Genomic DNA, 24,801 nt, shown 5'->3' on the forward strand with positions numbered 1-24,801 from the left:
GGACCAGTCAGACCACAACCAGAGGACCAGTCAGACGTCTCACATCAGGAGAACTACTGAGGCAGAGGGGAGCCAACAAAGTTGAGATGCTAGGAAGCTACACAGTGTTAAGATGCTAAGAAACGAACAAGAGTTAGGAGGTTAGGAGTTAGGTTGCTACGAAGCTACACATAGCTACACAGAGTTCAGATGTAAAATGGCGTTCTTAATGGCCCTGTGAGCAGGCGGTCTTAGAGCTGGTCTTAACGAGTCCTCAAAATGGATGATACCTGTTATCTCCCAAACGAGCAGGACGGGTCTAATAAGACCAGCTCCACAGAGAAAGGCGACAATGTTTTAATGGGCCTGAGATGTCACCTGGAAACAGACGTTTAGGACGGCTGTGATGACCTTTATAACAGAGACCTGATTCTACCAGAGAGAGAGAGAGACAGAGAGAGAGACAGAGACAGACAGAGAGAGAGAGACAGACAGACAGAGACAGACGGCGAGCCTCAGGTCCTGATGTGTGGAGGTCTCTCGCCCAGACCTCATCGTTAGTGACTCACTATGTTCCGCTGCTATTATAATCAATTATCTGCTTTCACCAACCGTCGCCAAAAGTGTAATTCCATAATGGTTCCTTCACCCTGCGATCCACCGAGGGTGAGTCAGCAAAGGCAGGGCAGGGGAGGGCGCTCAACACGCAACCCCTACAGCTCAGCCTTAACAAAGCCAGACACACAACACAACACAATGCTGTACACAACACAACACAACCCCTACAGCTCAGGGCTGCCAGAGCCTGAATCTGGACCTACAGCTTGACCATAACAGAACATAACACAATGCTACACACAACACAACGCTACACACAATGCAAAACAAGCTACACATCTTGTCCTTCACACACATCAAAACCTACACAACAGAGCCTAAACACACAACACAGCCTACACAGCACACACAGCTCTCTCTCAGCATGAGCAGAGAGTAAGGATGGAGTTAATTGAGACTAAAAGGTCAATCCGTCGTTAATCTAATTAAGAGAGGAGCCGTGAAGCCCTTTCCTGTGGAAAGCTTTCTGCAAACTCTGTGTTCAACCTGTGGGCCTCCCCATGCAGCTGCACGCTGAGGCCCACAGGTTGAGTACTGGTGGGCCTCAGGGTGCAGCTGCACGCTGAGGCCCACTGGTTAAATATGAGAGTTTGTAGTGGTTTCATTGAATCATTAACAGACTCCTTTCTCTAGACAGCTCTCCGTGGTGCTGAGCCAATCAGGCTCACACACACTGACACAACAGAAACACAACACAACAGAGACACAACGTAGCCCACACACATCAAAACATGTCTGATACACAACACAACCTACACACAACACAATAAGGCTGATACACAACACAACCTACACACAACACAACATGGCTGATACACAACACAACCTACACACAACACAACATGGCTGACACACAACACAACATGACTGATACACAACCTACACACACAACACAGCCTACACACAACACAACATGGCTGATACACAACACAACCTACACACACAACACAACCTACACACAACACAACATGGCTGATAGTCAACACAACCCACACACAACACAACATGGCCGATACACAACCCAACCTACACACAACATGGCTGACACAAAACCCAACCTACACACAACACAACCTACACACAACACAACATGGCTGATACACAACCCGGCCTACCAGTGTTGATCACTGGGCCAAACATCCTTCATTGAGGTTGCATCTTTAAAACTACAATCTAGACCTATGACAACATGAATAATAACGTCTAGTGTGTGTGTGTGTGTGTGTGTGTGTGTGTGAGTATGTGTGTGTTTGTGTTTCGGCCCTCAGGTAAACACTTCATATTTCGCCGAATAACGTCCAAGTTGTTATCCAACCTGCGAACTAGACACTTTAACAACTTGACCTCATTAAACAAAAAGCAGATTAACGCGTAATGTATACTAATGAATGTAAAGTTAGTTAAACGTGGTATTCTGACCAATTATAGCACAAAAATGTGTGAATTATGACAGAAAAGGACAGTGTCCGTCAACAAACATACAATATAACAATATAAAACCATATCAAAGATCTCTCTATAATATATATAATTAGTCTCACCGTATCGCGTGGCCGCTCCCAGCTGATACGTTAGCGCCATCAGGCACAGCATGCGCCAAAGCCGCGCGGAACTCATGTTTTCCAGGGAAATCCACTGACTGGAGCCGCCAACCGCCGCTTACACTCCCGCCATCTCCGGAGAACGAGTGCGCTGGTGAGGTGTGGCTGCGCGCGCAGCTGTGACGGCAGGGGTCTCTCTCAACACACTCCGTGATCAAAGCGCACCGACGGGTGAAAGTGCGTGTGTGTGCGTCTAAGTGACGGCGCCGTGGGGAGCGACGAGCGCCCCTAATGTGAACGTGCGTCATGACGACACAACCCCCCATGCATTAACTAAACCCACCATGTTAAACACAGAGCATCCATCACCAGAACCATGTTAACAGAGATACTGGCGGGTTTTAAATGAAAAAATGCAAATGTAGGGTCAGTAGACTAGCATATTTTAGACATTTGACATTTTGGCATTTGTAAGAACAATAATAATTATAAACAGAGGTAATTGTGTTTTAATTAGTTCCATGAAGACATCTCAGACCAAGGAGTTCAGTGAACCGTTTTATTTAAAAGCTGGTCTCCCTCCCTCAGGAAGGAGGTCCCCACATGGGGTCCAGGACTGTGTGGACCCCCTGGACCAGGGTCTGGGTGGACCACTTGAAGGTCCTGTTCCTCAATGGCGCCCCCTGCTGAGAGCTTTGGTGAACCACAGGGACCTGGTCCGGTCTACAGGCCTCGGGGTCCGGTCTACAGGTCTAGTCCACGGTCAGCATGGCCCTCACGGTGGGGTAGAGCTGGAAGAACGCCTGGGGAAAACAAAATGGATGAGTTCAACCAACAGCTGAACTGAACCAATCGGGGAGGCTAAAGAACACATTCAGGTGTTTACCTTGAAGAGGGTGGTGTAGTGTAGTGTGGGTGGTGCAGAGCAGTGGTTCCCAACCTGGGGGGCCCCAGAGAGCCAAGGGGGGCCGTGAAGCCTCTGATGGCTAGAGGCAAATTGACGTCCGAGCAGTGCCGCAATTTCAGAATATAGCAAATGCAGTAGCAGTGTGCCCGTGCCTGACTTTATGAAAGAACTGAAGAAGGAGGACAGCACAGCGACGTCAGTTTCTCGTCCAAACTTTACATCTACCCCCTCCTCCACCGCAAACAATACTGCCGCAAACAGTGCTGTTATGTAAGGGATAATGTTCAGAACGCCGGTGATTATTGTGAAAATAAGCCCAGACAGGGCCTGTCTCTTTACAACATTCGTTGTCAACATTCTGATGAACACTACATTCGTAGTGTTCATCAGCAGAGTAATAGTCCACCAAAGACGTTGACGTCGCTTAGCAACCGGACACGCTGGGGTTGATAAGTTAGCAGACTACTTGCGGATTGATAAGAAAGACGTGAATCAGGCAAAAAATCCACTCTCCTTGACAGCGGTCATGTTCGGTGTGCATAAAGGTACAGACGGACCAATTGCAAACTACTGCAGCTGCTGATGCCATCTCTCCAAGTTAAAAAGTAGCTGCACCCACCCCAAACCAATCGGAATAAGTGTATACATGTCGATTATAGCAGACTACACCACCACTCCTGTTCCACAAGGAATTCTATTCAGATCAGAGGATTGTATTCCGATTGAGGCGTATATATGATCATTTTATATTCCGATTGAGCTGTTCTTCCACTTCTAATCGGATCAGAAGTGTCCATGTAAACGCGGCTAGTGTGATCCACATTATACACTTTCTCTTGTCATGTTGTGGCTTGGGAAAAGGGATGAAATATACCCCATTCTGCAGCCTCTCGGGATATCGACTGTCCGTGTTACATGCACCCAAAGCACATCAGTGGGTGGTGTATTCTATGGTGGTCTAGTGTAGTTTGGATGATGTTGTGTGGTGTAGAGTAATGTGGGTGGTGTAGTGTAGTTTAGTGTGGGTGGTGTATTGTAGGGTGGTGGAGTGTAGTGTTGTGTAGCGTGGGTGGTGTACCTTGAAGAGGGTGGTGCTCTGTGTGTAGTGTAGTGTAGTGTGGGTGGTGTAGAGGGTGGTGCTCTGTGTGTAGTGTAGTGTGGGTGGTGCTCTGTGTGTAGTGTAGTGTGGGTGGTGTAGAGGGTGGTGCTCTGTGTGTAGTGTAGTGTGGGTGGTGTAGAGGGTGGTGCTCTGGGTGTAGTGTAGTGTATTGTAGGGTAGTGTAGTGTGGGTGGTGTATTGTAGGGTGGTGTACCTTGAAGAGGGTGGTGCTCTGCAGCACCCCAGAGGTGCAGGTCATCTCCCTGATGGAGTGCATGGAGAGCTGGGGCGCCCCTATGTCCAGGACGGGGACCCCCAGCCGGGCCGACAGGATGGGCCCGATGGTGGTCCCGCACGGGCTGTCGTTACGCACCATCACGTCCTGGGGAGTTAGCGTTAGCTTAGTTTTAGCTTCAGGGTTAGCATTACCAGTACTAAGGGGCTGTTGTTACGCACCATCACGTCCTGGGGAGTTAGCGTTAGCTTAGTTTTAGCTTCAGGGTTAGCATTACCAGTACTAAGGGGCTGTTGTTACGCACCATCACGTCCTGGGGAGTTAGCGTTAGCTTAGTTTTAGCTTCAGGGTTAGCATTACCAGTACTAAGGGGCTTTCGTTACGCACCATCACGTCCTTTCGGGGGGGAGTTAGCGTTAGCCTAGCTTTAGCATTTTCAGTACTAAGGGGCTGTCGTTACACACCATCAAGTCCTGGGGGGGGGGGGGGTAGCGTTAGCTTAGCTTTAGCTTCAGGGTTAGCATTACCAGGAATAACGGGCTATCGTTAGTCCCAGGGGGTTGGGGGTTGTTAACACTTGGGTTGGGAATCACAGAGTACCTAACGATACGATACATGGCCCGCGATACCGATAATATCGCCATACAGCGATAATCGATATATATTCTTAGACAAGCCTATAACGGTACATCACAATGTCTAACGATGAATACTAAATGACCGTGAAAAGGTAAAGTGCTGGACTTGAGTCTTTATTCACTGTCCAAACTCCAAACTTCTGTTCAAGATTCCTTCACTCGTGTGTTGAGCGCCTCCTCCTGGAGCAGGGAAATCTGTTTAGAGCGCCTTATTTTATTAATTAAAGTATCGATATTGGGCCGATATTTCCAGTGAACTCTTCAGGAATGAGGCATGCGCTACTACCTATTACCTGGAGAGTTAGCGTTAGCTGTGGGGTTAGCATTTGCTTCAGGGTTAGCATTAGCCTCAGGGTTAGCATTAGCCTTAGCGAACGCGTTACCTGGAGGGGGACGTCCACCCTGCTGGCGATCTCTCTGAGCATGGTGGCGGTGACGGCGGTGGTGGCATAGCGCTGGTTACTGTTGAACTTGATCACCGGGCCCTGAGGAGGACACAAAACACAGTACACACACACACACACACAAACAAAACACTGGAGGTCACTGAGTGACCGTTACCAAAGTAAAGGCGCACAGATCTACATGACCGTCTCAATGTCATCATTATCATCTTCAATTCAGGAACAAAACATAATTCCAAAAATCTATATTTAAACGACTATCAATAAATAACCTTCTACCAAAACCAACCCTTTTCTAAACTTTCTCAACTTCACCATCAGTAATTCAACACTAAAGAGATGAGTCAGACAGAGATGAGTCACAGTCACTCTGAACACAGTAGAAGGGTGCTATACAGAAGTGTTAAACAGGAATGTTATATAGGAGGGTGTGGTGCCACCTTGTGGAAGGACGGTCGGTGGTTCTCATCGTGCTTCTCTCTGTAGAAGAAAATAAAAACTGGTCAGAAAACATCCCTTTGTTTAGCTCTGTGACTGGTAGTTTGTAGCCTGGGTATACCCATGCTGCCTTGTGCGCGATTTCATTTCGCGCTGCTAGGCAGCCTGGATTCCATGGATCCGATTTTCGCCTGAGATAGGGAACCAATCACAGAACGGGGAGGAACGGCAAGACAATGACGACGTCTATGCGACACACCCATCGTCTTCTTCCTCATTGAATTTCTGTCGCTCTACAAACGTCATCTGGTATAATTGATACAATTGGTTATGAGCTACGTACAGACTCATATGATAGACATTCGTAGCGCCCAATAAACGGCTCCGGGCAATCGTTAACCACGCCTCAAATACAAGAAAATGAATGTGTGGTGCCCAGACCTCTTCTCAATGTAGATTGAGATGAGGTCTGGCGTTAGCCAGGCTAGGTAATTTGGGTCTTGGGGTTGGTACTGAATGGTAGTTTGTACTAACTGGTAGGTTGTGTGTTACGGGTCTTACTGGTAGTTGGGGTGCGCTACTAGTGTTACTGCTCTCACTGGTAGTTGGGGTGTGTTACTGCTGGTAGTTGGGGTGTAACTGGTCTTACTGGTAGTTGTGGTGTGTTACTGGTGGTATTGGTCTTACTGGTAGTTGGGGTATTACTGGTAGTTACTGGTGTTAGCAGTCTTACTGGTAGTTTGGGTGTGTAACTGGTGTTACTGGTCTTGCTGGTAGTCGGGGTATTACTGGTGTTACTTGTGTGTCTTACTGGTAGTTTGTGTGTTACTGGTCTTACTGGTAGTTTGGGTGCACGGCATGGGCCATGTCGGTACTAACAGGTAGTTTAGGGGTCTACCTGGTAGTTGGGGTCTATTACTGGTCTTACTGGTAGTTGAGGGGTGTTACTGGTCTTACTGGTAGTTGAGGGGTGCACGTCGCGGCCCATGTCGGTACTAACTGGTAGTTGGGGTGTTACTGGTAGTTACTGTTGGTACTGGTCTTGCTGGTAGTTGGGGTGTATTACTGGTGTTAGTGGCAGGTGGGGTGTGTTACTGGTGTTACTGGTAGTTTGGGTGTGATACTGGTCTTACTGGTAGTTGGAGTGTGATACTGGACTTACTGGTAGTTGGAGTGTGATACTGTGTTACTGGTAGCTAGGGGGTGTTACTGGTGTTACTGGTAGTTGGGGTGCACGGCGTGGGCCATGTCGGTACTAACTGGTAGTTTAGGGGTCTAACTGGTAGTTGGGGTGTAACTGGTCTTACTGGTAGTTGGGGTTCACGGCGCGGGCCATGTCGGTACTAACTGGTCATACTGGTAGTTGGGGTGTGTTACTGGTGGTACTGGTCTTACTGGTAGTTGGGGTGTGTTACTGGTGGTTCTGGTCTTACTGGTAGTTGGGGTGTGTTACTGGTGGTTCTGGTCTTACTGGTAGTTGGGGTTCACGGCGTGGGCCATGTCGGTACTAACTGGTCATACTGGTAGTTGGGGTGTGTTACTGGTCTTACTGGTAGTTGGGGTGTGCTACTGGAAGTTGGGGTGTGTTACGGGTCTTACTGGTAGTTGGGGGTGTTACTGGTGTTACTGGTAGTTGGGGTTCACGGCGCGGGCCATGTCGGTACTAACTGGTCATACTGGTAGTTGGGGTGTGTTACTGGTGGTACTGGTCTTACTGGTAGTTGGGGTGTGTTACTGGTGGTTCTGGTCTTACTGGTAGTTGGGGTTCACGGCGTGGGCCATGTCGGTACTAACTGGTCATACTGGTAGTTGGGGTGTGTTACTGGTCTTACTGGTAGTTGGGGTGTGCTACTGGAAGTTGGGGTGTGTTACGGGTCTTACTGGTAGTTGGGGGTGTTACTGGTGTTACTGGTAGTTAGGGGGTGTTACTGGTGTTACTGGTAGTTGGGGTGCACGGGGTAGGCCATATCGGTAGTAACTAGTAGTTTAGGGGTCTGACTGGTAGTTGGGGTGTAACTGCTCTTACTGGTAGTTGGGGTGTGTTACTGGTGGTACTGGTCTTACTGGTAGTTGGGGTGTGTTACTGGTGGTACTGGTCTTACTCGTAGTGTGGGTGTGTTACTGGTCGGACTGGTAGTTGGGGTGTGTTACTGGTCTTACTGGTAATTGGGGTTTGTTACTGGTCTTAATGGTAGTTGGGGTGTAACTGGTCTTACTGGTAGTTGGGGTTCACGGCGCGGGCCATGTCGGTACTAACTGGTCATACTGGTAGTTGGGGTGTGTTACTGGTGGTTCTGGTCTTACTGGTAGTTGGGGTTCACGGCGTGGGCCATGTCGGTACTAACTGGTCATACTGGTAGTTGGGGTGTGTTACTGGTCTTACTGGTAGTTGGGGTGTGCTACTGGAAGTTGGGGTGTGTTACGGGTCTTACTGGTAGTTGGGGGTGTTACTGGTGTTACTGGTAGTTAGGGGGTGTTACTGGTGTTACTGGTAGTTGGGGTGCACGGGGTAGGCCATATCGGTAGTAACTAGTAGTTTAGGGGTCTGACTGGTAGTTGGGGTGTAACTGCTCTTACTGGTAGTTGGGGTGTGTTACTGGTGGTACTGGTCTTACTGGTAGTTGGGGTGTGTTACTGGTGGTACTGGTCTTACTCGTAGTGTGGGTGTGTTACTGGTCGGACTGGTAGTTGGGGTGTGTTACTGGTCTTACTGGTAATTGGGGTTTGTTACTGGTCTTAATGGTAGTTGGGTGTGTTACTGGTTTTACTGTTAGTTGGGGTGGGCTACTGTTGGTACTGGTCTTACTGGTAGTTGGGGTATTACTGGTAAATACTGGTGGTCTGGTCTTAGTTGGGGTGCACGGTGTGGGCCATGTCGGTACTAACTGGTAGTTTAGGGGTCTTACTGGTAGTTGGGGTGTAACTGGTGTTACTGGTAGTTGGGATGTGTTATTGTTTGCACTGGTCTTACTTGTAGTTGGGGTATTACTGGTAGTTACTGGTGTAAGTGGTCTTACTGGTAGTAGAGGTGTTACTGGGCTTACTGGTAGTTGGGGTGTGTTACTTCTGGTACTGGTCTTACTGGTAGTTGGTGAGCAGATGGTCTTACTGGTAGTTGGGGTGTGCTACTGGTCTTACTGGTAGTTGGGGTGTGTTACTGGTCTTACTGGTAGTTGGGGTGTGTTACTGGCAGTTGGGGTGTGTTACTGGTGTTACTGGTCTTACTGGTAGTTGGGGTAGTACTGGTCTTTCTGGTAGTTGGGGTGTTACTGGTAGTTACTGGTCTTACTGGTAGTTGGGATGCACGGCGTGGGCCATGTCGGCGCTCAGCATGAAGGAGAGGGGTGCGGCCTGCTGGAAGGAGGAGCAGGAGGACGAGGAGGAGAGGCGGGTCAGGACCATCTCCGTCAGGTTGGACTTGGCTCCCTGGGCGCTCTCTGACCCCACCTGGTGGCGGAGGACCAGGACACACATTTGATTCATTTATTTGGAATGACCGATACTACAACACCATAGCATCCAAATATTAATAAAGAGCCTATTATGTCTCACACAACAAGACAAACACTTTGCAGGTATCCACAACCAAATTAATCAGTAGAGATAAATATATAGTTATATTATGGGTAGACATGACAGCGCCTTCTCCATGCAGACTGCTTATGATTGCTGACACAGAGCAGTATTTGGCTAATTGCTTAGAGTTCTTATTGAGTCCAGCAATTTGCAATCCTCTAACACAGAGTCTATGAACATGTCCAAGGCCACCATAAATGAGTCCAACTACTGTTAAAGCATGTATTAATGGCTGATATTTAAAAAAAAAAAATCTGAGAAACACAGGTCCAATATACATGTCAAAGCAACAACCCACTTCCTGAATGAAAATGGTTTTTAAAAGATCATCAACAACAACAACGTCAGGAGTATTAGGAGAGTCTCTAAGAACACTTTCTAGGGAGTTATTTAAATGTGTAAACCAGTTAAGTTGTATTTTTTTGTATGTATTGTGCTTAGTCCATATACTTTGCGTAGTTCATTCGCTTTAATGGACGGACACACACACAAGGACAGACAAGAGATATTTATCATGCTTTTTCTCACAAAGAGAGAGTGCGAGTGTGAGTACCTCTTCGTCGTCGTACAGGCTGATCATGCGGACGTTGGTGTCAGAGGCCAGCGTGCCTCCGACGCAGGATTCAATCAGACCCTAAAGGAAGGGGTCAAAAGTCAAAGGTTGAGCGGGGGGGGTCAAAGGTCAAACAGGGGTCAAAGATCGAGCAGGAGGGGCTCAAAGTTGGAGCAGGGGGGGTTAGAAGTTGGTAGGGGTCAAAGGTGGAGCAGGGGGGGGGGGGTTAAAGGTCACCTGCAGGGCGCAGTAGCAGCTGTGCAGGTTATCCAGACGTGGGGCATAGATGAACTCCTCGTAGACCCCCCCCAGCACCTGGGGAGAGGTCAGAGGTCAGGAGGCTACACGCTATAATCTACATGCTAGTGTCTACAGATGCTAATTAGCGTGAAGCTACAATCTGGTGGCATCTGTTTAAAATGGTGACGTCTAGATTTTAAACTACGTAGGCGCTTTTAAATAAAATTAAAAAGAACACAGACAATTAGTAGCTCTCTCTCCCCCCTCCCTCCCTCCCTCCCTCCCTCCAGTGTTTGGTTAGGTCTCACCCCAGGCTGAGTGTCTGTCAGACAGAGCTCAAAGTCTATCAGGGCGTCTGGCTCCACCCCCAGCTGCTCACACAGCAGCTTGACCAGAGCAGGGTGGTGCTTCTCCGCCTACAGGGAGAGAGAGAGAGAGAGAGAGAGAGAGAGAGAGAGAGAGAGAGAGAGAGAGAGAGAGAGAGAGCGAGAGAGAGAGAGTTGGGGTGAGAGGAGGAGCTCATCATTCACTGGCTCAGCTTGCAGAAGTACAAGTGGGGGTTTGTGTTTCGAAGTAGGTGTGTACGATTCTAAGTACGTGTGTATGTTTCTTGCGTCTATAAGTACATCTGTATGATTCTAAGTATGCGTGTGTGTTTCTAAGTATGTGTGTGTGCATTTGTATGCCGGTGTTTTTTAAGTAGTACTTAAGTACTACTTAAGTGTTTGAGTGTGTGTTACCGTGTGTGTTTGTGTGTGTGTGTGTGTCCGTGGTCTTGGCGTCCACAGTGTGTGTGTGTCCGTGGTCTTGGCGTCCACAGTGTGTGTGTGTCCGTGGTCTTGGCGTCCACAGTGTGTGTGTGTGCATGCGTGTTACCGTGGTCTTGGCGTCCACGGCGTTCCCAGATGAGGCTCCGTCCTTCTCCAGCTCTGCCTGGATCGCCGTGGCCAGGATGGGCACTCTGAGGCAGAACACACACACAACTGGCTTTAGGACTGCGTGCGTACACACACACACCTTTAGGACTGCGTCTACATCTGAGCCTGGGATGGTTTACCCTCATCAAGACCTGGGGCTAAAGCTACAGAGATAGTACCATGGTTCAGTCTGTCTGTCACTCACAGGTGTGTCTCCATGTTGGGGCCGAAGCTGTCGTTGACGCCTGCCTGCCTGCCTGCCTGCCTGCCTGCCTGCCTGCCTGCCTGCCTGCCTGCCTGCCTGCCTGCCACTCACAGGTGTGTCTCCTTGTTTGGGCAAAAGCTGTCGTTGATGTCTCTCTGCAGGTGGATGGCCAGGTGGGGAACGCGGAGGATGGGACGACCAACGTGGACCAGTCGATGGACCAGACGCTCTCCCACCTACCAGGAGAGACCGGACCAGGACCAGGAGAGAGACCGGACCAGGAGGACCAAAACCAGGACCAGTGAGGAGAGGAGAGGAAAGGAGAGAGGAGAGGAGGAGTTAGTTAGTTTAGGGGTCCTGTGGGACCCCAAGCTGAAGGGGTTTGAACCCCGAACCTGTGACCCCTTACCCTACCTTGACCCTGAGGTCGTGACCCCTAACCCTACCCTGACCCTGAGGTCGTGACCCCTGACCCTACCTTGACCATGACGCGGCCGGCCACGGTAAGGTCGCGGTCGAACCAGGTATTCCAGATTCCTCCGCCGTAGCACTCGACCCCCACCTGAAGACATCCCTGAGAGGTCTTCTTAGAGCGAGGCTTCACCTGGGGCGACAGACAGACAGACAGACAGAAAGACAGACAGAGAGAGAGAGAGGCTTCACCTGGGGCGAGAGACAGACAGAAACAGCCATAACTGTAGCTCTTACTCCAGCCACTGGAGGCCATTGATGTGAAACTTACAAAGTGCTCGTTAACTTAAAGTGGTCTTTGCTTTACTAACCTTAACCTATCCATCTTTCAATAACCAAGAGAATCATAAATACCAACAAAATTAATTTTAATAAACGTTAACTAGCTCTGCATCTTGATGAGACTAGGAGAAACAGAAGTCATTAGTGGCTATAATAACCAACCTCTGGTGCATCAGACAGGCATAGGTCAACATTGAACCAGCCAATTATAAACCGACCAATGACAGTCAGTACAGGGGAGGGGCTGTCTGTGTGAGGGGGGTGGGGCTGTGTATGAGGGGGCGGGGCCTGAGGCGGGGGCGGGGCTTACCCTGAGACAGGGGCTGTCGGTGTGCGCTCCGATCATGGAGAAGCCGTTGCCGGGCTGGAAGCAACTACCGACGGCGAAGGCGATGAGGCTGGAGTAGTTCCTGGTCAGGAAGTACTGCGGGAGAGACAGCAAGTTACAGTTAGTACGGTTACCGGTGTCACGGTAACCATGGAGACCATTCACATCCTCCACCTGGTCGTGGCACCAGAGATGCTAACAATAAGGTTAGCTAATGCTAACCCTAGCGGTGGATACAGACTCCTATACTGATGATAAAGGTCAGCTAATGCTAACCCTAGCTGTGGATACAGACTCCTATACTGATGATAAAGGTCGGCTGATGCTAACCCTAGCGGTGGATACGGACTCCTATACTGATTATACAGGTCAGCTAATGCTAACCCTAGCGGTGGATACAGACTCCTTTACTGATGATAAAGGTCAGCTGATGCTAACCCTAGATGTGGATACAGACTCCTATACTGATGATAAAGGTCAGCTGATGCTAACCCTAGCGGTGGATACAGACTTCTATACTGCTGCTAATGCTAACACTAGCACTGCATAGTGCTAGGTTAGCTCTATGCAGTGGAGGAGGAGGTGGTTGGGGGGAGGGGGAGGAGGAGGTGATAGAGGGAGGAGGAGGAGGGGGAGGGGAACTCATTCAATTTCATTTAGTTGGAACGTTTGCGAATTATTCTTCCCCTTTCCCACTCCCAAAAACCTCATGACTTCTTTCCTTCCCCTTCAGAAACGTATCGTACTAAGACTGAATCAGAGGTTTCAGATGGAAATACGTTATTAAATATTATGTCAAGATCAAGGTCCATGTCAGGATATAGTACAAGGCTAGGTCATCTGATGCTAGCCCTAGCGGTAGCTACAGACGTTGTTGGCCGGTCTGATGTCCCACTGCTCAGACTCCTATACTGATGCTAATGCTAACACTAGTGCTGCGTGGGGCTAGGTTAGCTGATGCTAGCCATAGCAGTTGGTACCTTGTTGGCCGGCCTGATCTTCCACTGCTCAGACTCCTATACTGACGCTAATGCTAACACTAGTGCTGCGTTGGGCTAGATTAGCTGATGCTAGCCCTAGTGCTGTATGGGGATAGGTTAGCTGATGCTAGCCCAAGTGGTTGGTATCTTGTTGGCCGGCCTGATGTCCCACTGCTCAGACTCCTATACTGATGCTTATGCTAACACTAGCGCTGCGTGGGGATAGGTTAGCTGATGCTAGCCCTAGTGCTGTATGGGGATAGGTTAGCTGATGCTAGCCCTAGTGGTTGGTACCTTGTTGGCCGGCCTGATGTCCCACTTCTCAGACTCCTTCAGCTCCACGAAGCCAGCGGCAAGGAGACGACGCTTACATTCTTCAACCACTGGGGAGGAGGAGGAGGGGGGGGAGGAGGAGAGGAGGAGGGGGAGGAGGAGGAGGAGGAGGGGGAGGAGGAGGTGATAGAGGGAGAAGGAGGGGGGGGAGGAGGAGGAGGAGGAGGAGGAGGAGGGGGAGGAGAGGAGGGGGAGGAGGAGGTGATAGAGGGAGAAGGAGGGGGAGGAGGAGGAGGAGAAGGAGGAGGGGGAGGGAGGAGGAGAACTCATTCAATTTCATTTAGTTGGAACGTTTGCAAATTATTCTTCCCCTTTCCCAAAACCTAAAAAGCACAATCGTGTCTCATGACTTCTTTCCTTCCCCTTCAGAAACGTATCGTACTAAGACTGAATCAGAGGTTTCAGATGGAAATACGTTATTAAATATTATGTCAAGATCAAGGTCCATGTCAGGATAAAGTACAAGTTCTTGCCTCAGCAGATTCTAGTCAAGATAAGATCTCCTGTTGAGACATAGACCTTCAACTGTTGGCTGACTTTTGATCATTAATAACTTTCATGAGTCACTTCAACTAGATCATTAACAAAGTATTGCAGTTGGTTTTAAATTGATTTAGGCCAAGAAGACAAACCTTAAAAAAAGAATCAAAGTATAACATTAATATAGGAAATCATTTGCATGCGTTTATTAATTTTGTAGGGACTGACTGCAGCATTCCCTATTTCAGGTTTTATTGCCCACTCTGTCAAACACTGAGGACAGCATAGTTTCAGTGATCTCCACATAAATGTCATGCACGGTACTGGAGATGGAGATAAGATGAAGACCTAACAGGGTTTTAGCTCTTTTCGTCTCCCTCTTAGCTCTCATATTTTACTTACGGCAACTTTAAGCCATTAACCCTTTAATTAATCGAATAATGGTGTAGCATGCAGACCGGGGGTCCAGCAGGTCTAGCACCTGGTTCAGGAGGGGGTCTTACCGTGATAGGGGGAGACCCCTGCGTTGACGAACGTCAGGAACTCCTTTGCCGCTTTCTGGACCGCTTCCTTGGAGGTCATGATGAGCGCCTGGAGCGGGAGGTTAGGGTCGGGTCGGGGGTTAACTAGGTCGGGTACTGGGCAGATACTTGGATCCTGAGTCCTGACCACAGAAGAGGTACAGAAGCTAACGCGTTAGCTTCTGGAGCTACACTGCAGACAGATTCCTCCACAAAGTGACGGAGAACGAGGAACTAACACGGACTCAAAGTCTAGGGATCAAACGGGAGGTTTATGGGTCCTACCTGCATGGAGTGGATTTTGAAACCGGGACGGGAGGAGGTATGTGTGTGAGTGACAGCGAGAGTCGTCAGCTGTCACTCAGAAGAAGAGCTTTAATGACTGAGCCACAGCGCCTTCCGCCGGGCCGGAGGGGAATACGGTCAATGATATTAAATATATTAAATATAATAGATATATAATAATAATTAGACTATTAATAATAATATGAATGATTATACAAATAATAAAAATAATTTCAATGATTGTATTTGTTTGGTTGAGAGCATAAGTCACCATGGTGATACAGCGACGCTAAAAGAGATAGACTTTCGTGTTCCCACTAAACCAGGCTTTGAGCGCAACACACCTCGTTAACCCACTAATCGAGGTTCGTAGTACAGGCAGATGTATAGGGGGATTATTTGCTTATCAACACGGCGGATGCGCGTGTTGAAAAGAAAAATTGTTTTTGACCGGTTGCCATGGTTATCTCAGTGTGGTTAATTTGCAGTTGCGGTGTTAATTAGCGATGTCAGCTTACTGTTACATTGAACTGTAATCAGAAAACGCGGTTATATGCTATAGGCCCTAGAGTATCTGTGGTATAACGGCTGGGACGAATTTCGAATAATAAATATGTACACTTTATGTTGAAAGTATAGACCGTCGCGATTCCTATTGAAACGAATGGCGCGGTGAGTATTCTTTAAAACGAGTGCTGGTAAATTGTGAAAAATGAATTAAACTGTAAACAGACAAGGCGGTTATATGCTATAGACCAGGCCTGTCAAACTCAAATACCCAGTGGGCCTAAATAAAAAACTGGGTCCAAGCCGTGGGCCGGACATATCAATATTTATTATGAACTTAAGTTTTACCTATATTGAATCTGAAAGTGGCCTAAAGCTTAGGCTTATTAGCTATTGCAATAAGATCTATTCATTTGTAGGCCTAAACATGAACTCAGCCTTTGTTTTACACATACATATATAATCTGAAACAAGGAGTCTAACTCAGATCAAATTTCAAAATATAATAAAGAAGACACTAATTCTCATGCCTCTCTCATTGAAAATCCAAACAATAAGATTTATTTATTTGTAGGCCTAAACATGAACTCAGCCTTAGTTTCACACATATAAATAGATATGTAATCTGAAACAAGGAGGCTAACTCAGATCAAATTTCAAAATAAAATAAAAAAGACACTAATTTCACATGCCTCAATTAATATCCAAACATATACAAAAGTGCAAAAATGAAACCTATGCTACGTTAAAGCTCAGTTTACTGCACTGTGATTTGCCCTGGTGCCTGAACCAGATACTTGACATCTCTTCTTTGACGCAAGTTCCTCAATGTTTGGGGTCAGGCTCTGAGCTGAGGAAATCCTCAGGACTGAGTGAAGGTGTTCATCAGTGAGACAACTCCTGTTTGATGTTTTGTTCAACTTCATTACAGAGAAAAGTTGTTCACATAGGTATGTGCTACCAAACATAGAGAGCATTTGAGCAACTTGAGCACGCAGCTGGGGCATTGTGTCAGGGATGAAACGTGGAAAATGTGCAGCACCAACATACCTCGACTTGAGTGTGTCGCTACATTGGAGTTCGATCAGCTCCATTTGGAGGTTGGTTGGTGCGCTTTCCACGTCTACGGCAAACGGATTACTGAGCAGTTCAAACCTACTCTTTTGGGCTTCAAAGTCGGCAAATCGGCGTGTGAAGTCGGCGCTAAGTATGCCGAGCTTTTCAGCAAATTGTGCACTTTGGAACACAGAGACCTGCTCTTTCATAGTTTGGCAGCACGGGAAATGGCCCAGGTTTTTTTCGCAGGATTTGCATCTCCCACAGGCGCAGTTTGGTTTTAAATGCCTTCACCGCAGCGTGCATGTCAGTGATCACATGATCCCGCCCTTGAAGCTGCAGGTTGAGCGCATTGAGATGGCTTGTAATGTCACACAGAAACGCCCATCCACACCAAAACCCTTTGTCCCGGAGCTCTGTTGTGTCTTTCCCTTTGCTTTCCATGAACTGACATATTTCCTCACGCAACTCGAAACATCTGTTCAGCACCCTCCCCCAGCTTAGCCACCGCACCTCTGTGTGATAGACCACATCACCATATTCCGAACCAATCTCCACCAGAAAGGAACTTGAATTGACGGTGATTTAAACCTTTGGCTCTAATGAAATTAACTGCTTGTGTTACAGTTCTCATTACGTGATCCATTTTCAAAGCTTTGCCACACAACGATCCCTGGTGTGTGATGCAGTGATACACTGTCAGCTCACCTGCGCCGTTCACCTCCAGCATCTTCTCCCGAATCCTGCCCACCAATCCATTCTTTTGACCGCACATCGCAGGCGCCCCATCCGTTGTTAGTCCCACAAGTTTATCCCAAGGCAGACCCATTTCATTCACACATTTGCACACCTCATCAAAGAGATCCTTCCCGGTAGTTGTGCCATGCATTGATTTCAGTCCTAAAAGTTCCTCTGTAACGCGCAGGCTCGAGTCAACTCCGCGGATGAAGATTGACAGCTGGGCCGTATCTAATGTGTCAGTGCTCTCATCCACAGCGAGGGAGTATGCGATAAATTGTTTTCCCTTTTCCGTCAGCTGTTGTTGTAAATTGGTGGAGAGCTCACATACACAATCAGCAACGGTGTTTCTGCTCAGACTGACGTTTAAAAAGGCTTGTCTTTTATCTGGGCACAAGACATCGCAAACTTTTAACAAGCAGTTTTTTAGAAATTCTCCCTCGGTAAAGGGCCGGGCGGATTTAGCAATCTCCTCTGCACAATGAAACTGGCCTTTACAGCAGCATCACTTTGTATTTTGGCTTTAACAAACATAGTCTGCTGTGACATCAAACTTCGTTTCAACTCCACTACCTTCTGTAGCTTCTGTTGAATGTTCATATCCTTGTACTTGTCTTGATGTCTCGTTTCATAGTTCCGTCTTAAATTGTACTCTTTTGTGACAGCCACATCTGCTCCGCACACAAGACAGATGGGTCTGCCCTTCATATCGGTGAACATGTATTCAGCCTCACACCTCTCTTGAAAAACCCTGTTCTCAATGTCCACCTTCCGTTTAGCCATTTTTTTTTCGGGGAAAGCGACAGGTAGCTAACAAAAAGTTAGCTAAAAAACCTTGGCTACTTCAGGTGATAAACAGTATGCGGCTGCTGCAGTAAACATTCTAGACTAGAGCGCTACAGGTAGTGGGGGCTGGGCTCGCGCTTGCGGACCTCGATTGACGTATACCAGCGCAGCGGCAGTGCATTGTGGGACTTGTAGTTTTAACGCTGAAATGCGATAAACCGGCGGGCCAGTTCTGATAGACATTAGATATTATCTGGCGGGCCAAATTAAATTACATAGCATAGCATTCTAGCATTCTATAGCATAGCTGTCAAACTCAAGGCCCGCGGGCCTAATCCGGCCCGCGGGCCTTGAGTTTGACAGCTATGCTATAGACCATAGAGCAACGGTTTTCAATCGGTGAGGCGCGACACGCAACACACAAAGAAAAGATACACATCTGTATGCAGCTCTATTGATATCGGTAATTGTGCGTGCTTGTATTAGTTTTAAAATGCATCGTTTCCTTGTCCCAAGTCACCAGAAGTCAGCATTAAGGGAGGAGAAAAAACGTTCTGTGGAGAGCGAGTTCCCCCAGATCTCCACAAAGGCTATGAAAGTCCTAATCCCCTTCATCTCAACCTACTTGTGTGAGTGTGGGTTTTCCGCACTGACCCTGATTAAAAACAAATATAGATCAAGGCTGCAGGTGGAGGACGACTTGCTTTATTTCTCTCTGCAGTGCAGCCCCGCATCGAACACCTCTGCCATCAAAAGCGAGGCCTTATTTTTATCACTGATATGGACGATTAAATTGAAGGTCAAAGTTGTGTCTTGAATTCATAAATTGGTTGGGCCATAGGGTTGATGCTGCTCGTAGTGCAAATGATGTGAGTATGGCGCATTTTGTTTGTGGTTTAAATCTGTGGTTTTATGTGGCTGAAATCGTTAACAAATTTGATGAAAATATGTGAATCTGTTCGATCTCATAACATGCCGTTGTCGTTCATTGATCCGAGAGCTGTCCATTGTGCTGATTTCTTTCAAGACGATGTGCAGCCGTCGGGTGTCGTCGGTTGTAGCTTTGTTTTGTTGAGTTGTGGATAGGCCTACTGATGTTCAGTGATTTTAAAAGTAGCCTCAATTAGGCCTGCATGAAGTTGGAAATTATTTGCTGTTGCAAAGAATCGTTTATGAATGCACTTTTAAAAAAGTTGTGGAAATAAAATGTCTTCAAATACAATATTAAAAAACATTTACATTTGATTAGTTATTGAAAGTCATCATTGCCTGGAACACACAAAATATGGCATTTACTGAAGAGGCGTGTTAGGTCAGGCGGACGGGAATATATATATATTGTTTTTTTTTGTTGGGGGGGGGGGGGGGGGGGCTTGGCTGTCCTAACCTACTCTAAGGGGAGGCTCACATTCACCCAATTTGAAAACACCTGCTCTAGCGGAAGGCCTGATGATGACGTGCGTTTGGGAACAGTCAAGTTGTCTCCGGTGTCTGGGAATCCCCTCTTATCGAATGGGAATGAAGAGACGGAGTGGCGTCAGGAGTCTAACCTCCATCGTTTCCAGTCTAACCTCGCTAGACTGGAAACGATGGGGTTGACGTTACCGTGAGAGGAAACAAAGGGAAGAACACCGACTGTTTGCTTCGCATATAGATTGTGTAACCCAGGTTAACTGACCTAAAGAAATGGAAAGTTGATAATATATTTATAAATAATATATATATATTATAATATTATAATAATATAGTGATATATCATATGATGTATATATGTATATATATATATTTAGTGTAATACCCCTTTTTGCAAGTGCAGCCGTAGTCAACCAATCAGAGCGAAGTAGCATCACTTGCGAGTGATTGGGCGAGCGAGCGGAAGAGAGAGAGGAACGAGTACGAGGCAGTTTTTCTACGGGTAAAAACTAGCGACACAGACAGAAAGCGAAGTAGAAAGAGAATAGAATGAAGAGAATAGAATAACGAGTTAAAAGACAACAGGTAAAGACATGCAATGTCAGTTATCTCGGCCATGGTTGACAATGAATTGGCATGAAGCACCATTGGCGGGCAAAAGAAGTGGTGCGACAAATTCGCCTGACAAAACTTGCACAGCAACAGATTATGATTCGTCCCGCGACAAAACGTGAACGGGCGACAAATGTGTCTTTTGGTGTGAACGACTCGTCTCCTCAGCTATGGAATCACAACAATGTTGCAACCTAGGGAGGGCGCGTTGCTTACGTGTATGCCTGTATTACAGTCAACGAAGATAATGTGTTTATTAAAATACTCATTTTAATGAAGGCACAAAGGAAAATCTAATTAAGTAAAGAGTAGAATTCTAAATCAGATATTTACTTGAGTAAGAGTAAAATTACAGACTTAAAAAAGCAACATTACCCGGAAAATATACTTTTTTTTTGTTGTAATTTGCGTTACTTGTAACGCGTTACTACCCACCACGTAAGTAAACGTAACTTTCAACCGTTTACCTTCGTTCAAACCATTTAACAAATCTAAATACTTGTATCTTCAATAATATCCAAACGGAATTTCGATATCATTTAAACTTTATTCAGAATCACAGTTTTAGTTTCATACCTGCTTCGTTCTCAGTTGGTCTCATTGGTTTACACTGACGCTGGAGCGTGATGACGTTCAGCAGTGTTGCCAGATTGGGCGGTTTTTGTGTTTAGCAATGCTTTGCGCTTTTCATTCAGCTCACTTTATTTGTTTCCAACCATTTACTTTTTCTTAAATGGTGTGCATGTTTATGCTTTTTCTGCAGGAAATGCATTTTCTAGTTTCAGTTGATATTGTGGCGACCCCTCCGGGGTCGCGCTGGGGATCCTGGGAGTTAAGTGTTTTCAGTTGATGTAAGGGGTTTTTGAAGTCTTTGTTTATTGCTGAGTTGAGTGGGGTTGATGGGTTCGGGGTGTTGTTCAGTTGTGTGTTGTTCAATGCTTACATGTGTGTTTATTGTTGTCGCCACCATCACTGACTGTGTCATGTTTGTTCATTGGATGTGCTGTTTTCTCGTGCGTTTGTGTGGACTAAAAGTAGCCTGCAGTGGTGCGGTGTATGGGACGCAGAGCTAGAGTTAAAACCTGACTCTGTGTGCTTCTTGGTCGCCGCTACAATATCAATCAAGACCAACAGGAATAAATATGAACCAAAGCAGCAATAATGTAAGAAAAAGACATTCACAATGTTGTAGTCCGTGTTTCAAATGCTGACAGAAGTGTGTTGCTGTTAAAGGGGAACTATGCGACTTTGGCCACTTCTTCGCTGTTTTCTTGGTTTGCGCTTGCATGAGCTCCCCCTACAGCTTCTGAGGATATATTTTACAACACTGTCTTATCAACTCGTTCCCCATCCACTTCTGCGCTAGCCATGTGCATTTGTTTTCAAAGAAGCCGGCGAATGCGTGGAGCCATGTCCGAGGTAGATGTTCATAAAGAGTAGACAAGGTTATACATTTTGTAAGGGTGTATGTGTTACAATAAACCCATCCTTTTTTATAGTAGACGGGGAGATGTTATATCCTAGATTAGAATTGTTTTATCTTTGGTTGTTGAACAGAACGATCAGTGTCAGAGTGTTAGCCAACATAATACATAACGATAGCATGAACAATTTGCGCAGCAATCGTACATTTATGTATCTGCTCAAGTACGTCACTTGTGTACGGAATTACAGGGAAATGGATTCAGAGATCGAGAAGGTATGCTGTCGCTAGTCCTCGCAGGAGAGTTGTCATAGGCAGATGCTGTGTCTGGAAGATTAGGGACACGTTTATGTTTACGTGTAAATGCTTGTGTAGCCGAGCTAAATTTAATTTGATTTTGTTTTATTTTTTTATCATTGTTCATACCTTTTTTATTGTGAACTCCACCAAATATTGGTTCCTAAGTAAGTTGGTTTCGTTGTTTCCTATGGCATGCCTTTTGTTTCCCTGGGGAGTGGTTTGGCGTTGCACCTGTGTGTCTAGCGTCAGTGAGCGCTGATGCACGGAGCTGGTGAGTTGCGTTTGCGTCTCTCTCCGTTAGATTTTTATGTTAACCCCTTGTTGGTTGCCCTTGAACGGTTGTGGTGGTTCACACTGCTTTGCGACATGCTTTTAGGCACGCGGGAGAAACTCCCTGGTTCGTAGACAATTTTTTAGTCATTGAATTGTTGGAAGGGTGGACTTTTTTAACTTTTAACTCGTGAACTAGCTTGAGCTGGTGTTAGCTTTCTACGGGGTTTCCCGGCCGCGTGAGATTCGGCATGGGAGGAAGATCGCTGTATTTCCCGCGTTGATATTACAAATGCAGTTGTGTGATCCAGTATGTGTGGTCAATTGTTTGCTTCCTTTATTTTGTAGAGTGGAGAGAGATATCCCGGATTGTGTGTGACGCCTGTGTTGTTTTGTCTCCTTTTGAAAGGTATGCCTGTTATGTGTTTTTGTTTATGGTATAATATGTGAAATGAGTGTGAGAGGAAAATGACAATTCTTTATTATATTTTATTTCCTTTATCAGTGTATATATTTTATATACTGTCTTTTTATTTAAGATCTTTTTATGCTTTGTTTACATTTTTATAATTTATCCCCTACACGTATTCATTTAAAGTCACGGGATATATTAAGCTAAGGTCAGTGAGCGCTGATGCACGGAGCTGAGTGGAGAGAGATATCCCGGATTGTGTGTGACGCCTTTGTTGTTTTGTCTCCTTTTGAAAGAATAAACCTCCATCACTCGACTCCTGTGTGTGTGCCTCACTCAAAGATACAAGACACAACGCAGATAGACATCGGTTACACTTGCAAATAAACATTGTAAATAAATATTATTGTATATGGTTTTAAAATGTTTCCATTTTTTTAAATAACAGATGTTTGCACCACCTTTCTTTCATTTGTTCAATAATACACATTTTGGTTAGAAAAATATTTATCTTGGATATTTAAAGAAATGCAAGTGACAGTTCTTCATGGTTTGTTTTTTGCCTTACGGCTATTGTGTAACATCTTCTTGAGGGTTCTCTGGATTTCGTCGTGACAAGTTCGGATGTGGGTGGCGGCTGTACCGGGGCAGGCAGGCCGAGCCGTGTAGGGTCATCAACCCTCATAACAATGCTGTTTGCCAACGCTTGTAACTAACAAAAAATACAAAGCAATCTTTTTACAAACATGTTTACGAGCGGGGAACTACACCAAAGGTATAACATGGCTAAAGCTATAATGGAGGTTCACGTATCGTAACACTTCTGTTGCCGTCGAATATGTGCTAACTAGCAGCTCTCGTGCAGGGTACTGCATTATATGGCCAGCCGGACATATCACATGATATAGGCTATACACTCTTAGAAAAACCTGAGGCATTCGAATAGCGGTCAGGTGATCTAAATAAACAAGAACCTGGATTCGGGGATTTAGCCTGTGTCTGGGGGACGACACAGACGAACAGCAAAACAACCATGAAAACAAAGGTGTTTGGTAGGGAGTACGCTAACACCCCAGCAAGCAAGCTAGAAACATACAGGGCTCACAACAAAACGGTCGAGCAAACACACTTTAACAGAGACTATCAACATCAAGAAGCCACAATACAAAGAGGACAAAGTTCACCCAAGGGTACTTACAATTTCAAGAGCAAGTCGGCATCCGATTTGCGGTCTTTTTCTTTCAGTTCACGCTATTCCTGAGAAGCTCGCCCAATGTTTACTTGTGTCTGGCCTCTCTGTTGGTCAGTCTCCCTTCTCTCTCTCCGACATTGGGTTTCTCTGTCTCATTTTAGTCGGTTTATCCATGATGAATGTAACAATCCCTTCGCTACTTGTGTTTATATCGAGCCGGTTCCGTGTTTGTGAGTCTAGTGCCGTAAAGCAATTTGGTGAATCGCGAGACCCAAGACTCCCGCGAGAGTGGGCGGCGGGTCGCCGGCAGAAACGTGCATATTCCCTTTTTCCGCCAAGATGCGCTAGCGGGAGTCGAAACAGCGAGCAATCGACCAATAAAGTGTTATAGAACCATCACAATGATTCTTAACCTGTTATATTAAGGTAAATGAAGCACAAAAAGTGGCATAGTTCCCCTTTAAAATGTTAATTCAATAAAGGATTGTTGATTGAATCACGGGAGTTATTTTTCTCTCCCTCTCACTCTTTCTTTCCCTCCGTAAATTCTAAAAGTTTCCATGTAACATCTTTAAAGTCATTTATCACTGCAATTATTATTAATAAATTAATTCTGAACTAATCATTGCGGTAGGAGTCAATGTGTTGCCGTGACCTGCGCCACATGGGGGCAGAAGTGGCCACGAATCCACACCAAAAACCCATTGGACGATATCATGCCGTTTCTTCATATAATTCCACATAATTTCTTACAATTCCGGTTTATTTAATTATTTCCATTTTTGTACTAGTTATATGTATAGATACTAGTATCATGTATATTATGTTGAGGGTATTATGTTGACATACTTAGGAATACGTCTACACGAGTTGACTTCACACACACACACACACACACACACACACACAACCGACCAGACACACACACGGCTCAAATTCCTGTCCCACATTCACATCATAGCACACAAGTACAAGCTCAGACAAACCCAGTTTGTGTGGCGCCATGCTGTGAGGAGACGCACCAACCGCCGGCACCAGCAGACGGCGCCAGAAGCGCTTCTA

The 24,801-nt window shown here is 46.3% G+C and overlaps 1 protein-coding gene across 2 annotated transcripts; it reads right to left on the reverse strand.

Annotated features, from left to right (window-relative positions):
* Nucleotides 1-2,683: 2,683 nt before the first annotated feature.
* On the reverse strand, nucleotides 2,684-15,099 carry dnpep (aspartyl aminopeptidase). Of its 2 annotated transcripts, none has more exons than XM_079738372.1 (15): nucleotides 15,031-15,099; nucleotides 14,728-14,815; nucleotides 13,706-13,794; nucleotides 12,414-12,527; nucleotides 11,829-11,954; nucleotides 11,462-11,586; nucleotides 11,105-11,189; nucleotides 10,537-10,644; nucleotides 10,226-10,303; nucleotides 9,989-10,069; nucleotides 9,149-9,306; nucleotides 5,862-5,901; nucleotides 5,401-5,502; nucleotides 4,359-4,526; nucleotides 2,684-2,941 (listed from the first exon to the last, which is right to left on the reverse strand). In XM_079738372.1, exons 1-15 carry the CDS (start codon nucleotides 15,034-15,036, stop codon nucleotides 2,891-2,893), a joined length of 1,419 nt encoding a protein of 472 aa, XP_079594498.1. In that variant the 5' UTR covers nucleotides 15,037-15,099; the 3' UTR covers nucleotides 2,684-2,890. The 2 variants fall into 2 exon arrangements, with proteins under 2 accessions (XP_079594498.1, XP_079594499.1); XM_079738373.1 differs by having other exon boundaries at nucleotides 14,728-14,888; nucleotides 15,031-15,095.
* Between the last annotated feature and the right edge of the window lie 9,702 nt (nucleotides 15,100-24,801).

The sequence above is a fragment of the Pollachius pollachius genome (assembly GCF_949987615.1).
Source record: "Pollachius pollachius genome assembly, chromosome: 6".
NCBI lineage: Eukaryota > Metazoa > Chordata > Actinopteri > Gadiformes > Gadidae > Pollachius > Pollachius pollachius.